The sequence below is a fragment of the Jatropha curcas genome, chromosome 5 (genome assembly GCF_041381405.1).
Source record: "Jatropha curcas cultivar XTBG-Jc1 chromosome 5, XTBG_Jcur_1.0, whole genome shotgun sequence".
In the NCBI taxonomy this organism is placed as follows: Eukaryota; Viridiplantae; Streptophyta; class Magnoliopsida; order Malpighiales; family Euphorbiaceae; genus Jatropha; species Jatropha curcas.
The window spans coordinates 20,737,484-20,742,463 of record NC_143155.1 but is presented as its reverse complement, the minus strand read 5'-3'; the positions used below and the strand labels follow the sequence as shown (position 1 = coordinate 20,742,463).

Below are 4,980 nucleotides of genomic sequence, written 5' to 3'. Positions count from 1 at the left end.
TAAATAATATTTCAAAATAATGATTAAAATATTAATTATTATAATAACTATATATCTTTAATGTATAATATCTATAATGTAAATTCAAAACCTAATAAATCAAAGCAAATCAATGTTCACTTCAAGAAATTTTATTTTTTATTTCACTAGTTCATAAAATTTTTTTTCATGCTTTTAATTTTTAATAATATAAATTGTTTCTAATATTATAAAAATTAATATAAAATTACATGTAAAAATGAAAATACTTTCATTTACTTCATTTACAACAATTAAAAATTAACGAGTATAAAGGTTTGAAAAAGTTAGTAAAATAATAAAAATGAACAAAGTGATAATTAAAATTTCTTTTGTGAAACTTAATAGCTAAGATTATAAACTTGTTCAATTTAATTAAAAAACATGTTAATACTATTAAAAAACATGTTAATACCAATGTGCGGCTCTTGTATGCTTAGCCCATTTCTTCTCCGCTTTACTCTCCACCTTTTCACGTTCTAGTACTCTTACATTTTTCTCTTTTTCTAGAAACACGTTCTGCTTATGGTTGCTACCCCCACAAGGCATCTGCTATCCAAATAAAACATGCTTAGTTCCTAAATTTACAACCATACAATAATTATTATTAAATTATTTGTGGGATTATTTTCATTGCAACAAAAAATGTGTTTAGATTGTAATATAACAAAGACTATTCTCAACATGATTTTGTTTATTTAGAGGTAAGACAATAGTAATTTATATATAATCTACTGTGATTGACAAACATTTTTTTTATCGGAAAATAATATTTCATTTTATTTTATTAATTGAGAGTCAAAAGGCTCTCTATATACATCCTCAAATCCACAAATCATACCATGTGAAAAAAAAAATCTGTTCAAAATACAACCTAAATTGTGACTAACAAACTTTTTTATTCAATAATATTAAAGTAATTTAAAAAAATTATAAGATTGCGAATTAAAACAGTGGTCAAAGCATGGATGACGTCAAAAATTATAAATCCATTGTATTTTATACATCAAACCTTAAAATCATATATTTTGCCACTGACAAACAAAAAATTCCATAACGGAAAAACTTACTTAAACCGAGTGTATGTTCAATTTATAGACCAAATTAATAAAATTAAAGATTTTTATTGAAACAAAAGTATATCTGACTGTACATTTAGAAAGTAAAGGATAAGGTCTAAATACTTTTTAAAGAATCCTTAATTTAACTTCGTACACTTGCGAAAAACACTATCAAGTTTTTGGCGCTGTTGCTGGGGAATGAAGTTACAAATATCAATACGAATTATCCTATTATTAATTTAGACATTTGTTTTTCTTTATTTTATTTAATTTTTCCAGAAGATTATTTCAGGTGTTTATGCAAAGAAGATCAAGTAGAACTGAGCCCTTAATCTTTGATCCAGAAGTCGAAAAGACTTGTCGTAGGAACAACGCTGCTAGAAGAGTACGTGAAAACAGACCAGAACAGCAAGCAAACATGGATGATGAAATTAATCCTCAGCTTCAGGACAGACCTTAACCTCATGTCCGCATCTTACGAGATTACACAACACCTTTTCTCAGCGGAACAACCCCGAATATGACTAGACCTCAACCTCATTTCTTTTTTCTTTTTATTACATCTTTGCGAATGTTTGGAAGTACACTCTTTTAACTTATTTTTGATTAATTTAATATATAGGGTGGGCCCATATACTAGGTAGAGGTAAGTGTTTCTTCTTTTTTCACAATCTTATGAATATTATATAATATAAAGGATTCTCACATCCACAACACCGCAAACATACCTCCGTCTCTGTCTCTTTCTCTTTTCTCTTGCTATATATCAACCAAAAATATATAAAAATGGCAAATTTTATTCATGCTCTTGTTTTTCTTTCCTTTGCCTCGTACAATTCCTGGTTAGCCACGGCAAGGGGCGCACACTACAATGTAGTAAATTACGGTGCAAAACCAGACGGCAAGACAGATTCGAGCAACGCCTTTCTTGCGGCTTGGAAAGAAGCATGTGCCTCTGCAGGACCAACCGAAATTTATGTTCCTAAAGGGAGATTTGCCATAAGCAAGGCAGTAGCATTCACGGGTCCTTGCAAGAACAATGCTACTTTGTTTCGCATAGATGGTACACTTTTGGCTCCTTCAGATTATGAAGTGATTGGTAATTCAGGGACTTGGATAATATTTCAACAAGTTACTGGTGTTAGAATCGTTGGTGGGGTTCTTGATGGACAAGGCGCCGGATTGTGGTCTTGTAAAACCTCAGGCAAGAACTGTCCTACTGGTGCAACGGTAAGCTGTTCATCTGATTAATTTAGACTTTGAAGAATAGCTATTCATGTAATTTTGAAGCTTTATATTCTGAAATTCTCACTGCGAAATGGTAAACATATATAAATATATAAGTCATAACATTTCAGACATCCAGTTTTAGCAACACACACCATTTCAATTTCTGTTTGTATATTCTGACATTTTATGATTGATTTGGAAGTGCAGTCACTTGAATTTACAAATTCAAACAACATTGGAATAAGAAGATTGGTATCACTAAATAGCCAAATGTTCCACATTGTGATCAATGAATGCCAAAATGTCAATGTGAAAGGAGTGAAAATTATAGCTCCCGGCAATAGCCCTAACACAGATGGAATTCACGTTGGAGGATCAACCCATGTCAACATTTTCAAAACTAAAATTGGAACTGGGGATGACTGTGTATCAATTGGTCCTGCCACTTCTAATTTGTGGGTTGAAAATGTTATATGTGGACCTGGCCATGGAATCAGGTAAACATAATTATTTTAGCACTTACAAATATATTGTTTTTTTTTTTTTTTTTTAAAGAAATCAAACTGAAAATTTCATATATGGAATACACATCAAATATATTTTTATAATTTTGTATATGAAGTCTGATAATAAATCATATATACAAAGAATAAAGAAACATAGTTTCAATTTGAAATATCTGATTAGATTAATAGAGCCTAATACATTTGCCATAAGTGATAGTTCGCTCCATTTAATAGCTATTCATGGCCACCACTGAACTCCGTGATCTTTCTACAAGTCTAATATAATTACTTTCAAATTTCTTCCTTTTATCAAATTTCTTCATTTTCACTTCTTTCTGCATAATTGCCCAAACAACAAAATGCGATAAACAAAATCATCAAAATATAGGCAGAATAAATAATACTATATGATTCGACTAAAGAGTCGAATTATAATTTTTCATTAAACCATAAATAATAATTTTTGAAACACTGAACTCTCCTAAAAATAACCCTTTATGACCTCCAATTAGTAAATTTAATAATTTTAACATATGTATCGATTCAGCATAGGAAGTTTAGGGAGGGATCTTGAAGAAAATGGAGTGCAGAACGTGACGGTTAGATCTAGTACAATTGTTGGTACCCAGAATGGAGTGAGAATCAAGACTTGGGGGAGAGAAAGCAATGGTTTTGCAAGGAACATTCATTTCCAAAACATTGTCATGAACAATGTCCAAAATCCCATTATAATTGACCAGAATTACTGCCCTGGTTACCAAGGTTGTCCTGGTCATGTAAGCTCTCTAAATTAATACAAGCTCTTTCACCTTTTAATCATAATTTCTATTTTTCTGATTAAATTTTTGAATTGGACAGAATTCTGGAGTAAGAATTAGTGATGTCACCTACCAAGACATACGTGGATCATCAGCAACTGATATAGCAATGAAATTTGATTGCAGTAAAAAATATCCATGTCAAGGAATTAAATTACAAGATGTGAAGCTGAGTTGCAAGAATCAACAAAGTCGAGCATTATGTGCTCATGCTGCTGGAATTGCTTCTGGTTTGATGAGCCTAAAAGTTGTTTGTAATTGTTAGAATAACGAGCACGTAGTAACATATTTATAAAATTGTTCAGCACCTCACGCCCAGTTATGAACATCTATAACGTAAAGTTTGTAGACAAATGTATTTGCAGTGAGGTGGTCGAACATTGAAGTAGGATAGATTTTTGATACTATGTCAATAAAATGGATTGGACCTCACTCACTTTCCAAAAACTAGTTAAAAAGGTTGGTCCAAGTCTTACATGTTGAGACTTTAACCAAACCAACATGGGTAAAAGTTGTATTATATTATTGCAATAAAAGTTTATGTTAAATCCTTATTTGAATATTGTATTTAGGAACTAAAGTCTGATTTTAAAGTGCTTTTAAGGTATATCGATTCACATTTGGTGACTTCATCCATGATAATCGTAACTTGTAGAAAGTATTATGAATGCTATTAGTTTAAATTTATTGACTTTATGTATCAATATCAACTACACAATAAGATAAGTAACTTAATTTACGCAATTTTCTTATGTCAAAAATCTATTTTCCTCATTTTATAGCGTCTAAACACAATTTTAATACTTAATAATTTCTTAAAGTATTCATAATTCTACAATTAGGATGATTTTACCTTAAAGAGCCCGTTTGGAACAAATGAATGTGAACCCCTCCCCCAAATATCATAGGCATGTGAATGCATGTGACTAAGGGAGAAATGCACATGATGTGTGTGAGTCGCCACCTTGTTTAATTATTTAAGGGTAAACTAGGAAAAAACCCTGAGTGACTCCAATTTTAATTAACCTAGTTACTAGATTAATTATCCCAATGTTTAAGGCACAGTCTGCGAACCCGAGGTGGATCCCGAGACTATGTCATGCTGATAAACTAATCGATGAATGAGCGCTTTGCAAGGTGAATGATGGATTAATGAAATGTTTAAGTGATTTCGACTTGCCGCTCGGGGTTAAATCCCTAACGTGCCTACGTACTTCCGTTTGAATAGAAGATCAAAGTCAACGTAGTTCGATAGGCCTTCTTTGAAGGGCTTTGAAGGTGTATGCTTAATGCATGAGTGTGTGTATGCTTTGTACATGTTCGTTTAGGCATTTTGCCAAAGGACCG

General features: G+C 31.6%; 1 protein-coding gene across 1 annotated transcript; it reads left to right on the top strand.

The window, feature by feature from the left end:
* The first annotated feature begins 1,834 nt into the window (after positions 1 to 1,834).
* Positions 1,835 to 4,187, top strand: LOC105638634 (polygalacturonase). Its single transcript, XM_089721777.1, is given in 5 exon segments — positions 1,835 to 2,309; positions 2,517 to 2,806; positions 3,363 to 3,591; positions 3,674 to 3,866; positions 3,869 to 4,187. Coding segments are annotated over 5 exon segments (1,179 nt in total). The 5' UTR covers positions 1,835 to 1,865; the 3' UTR covers positions 3,892 to 4,187.
* Positions 4,188 to 4,980: the final 793 nt, after the last annotated feature.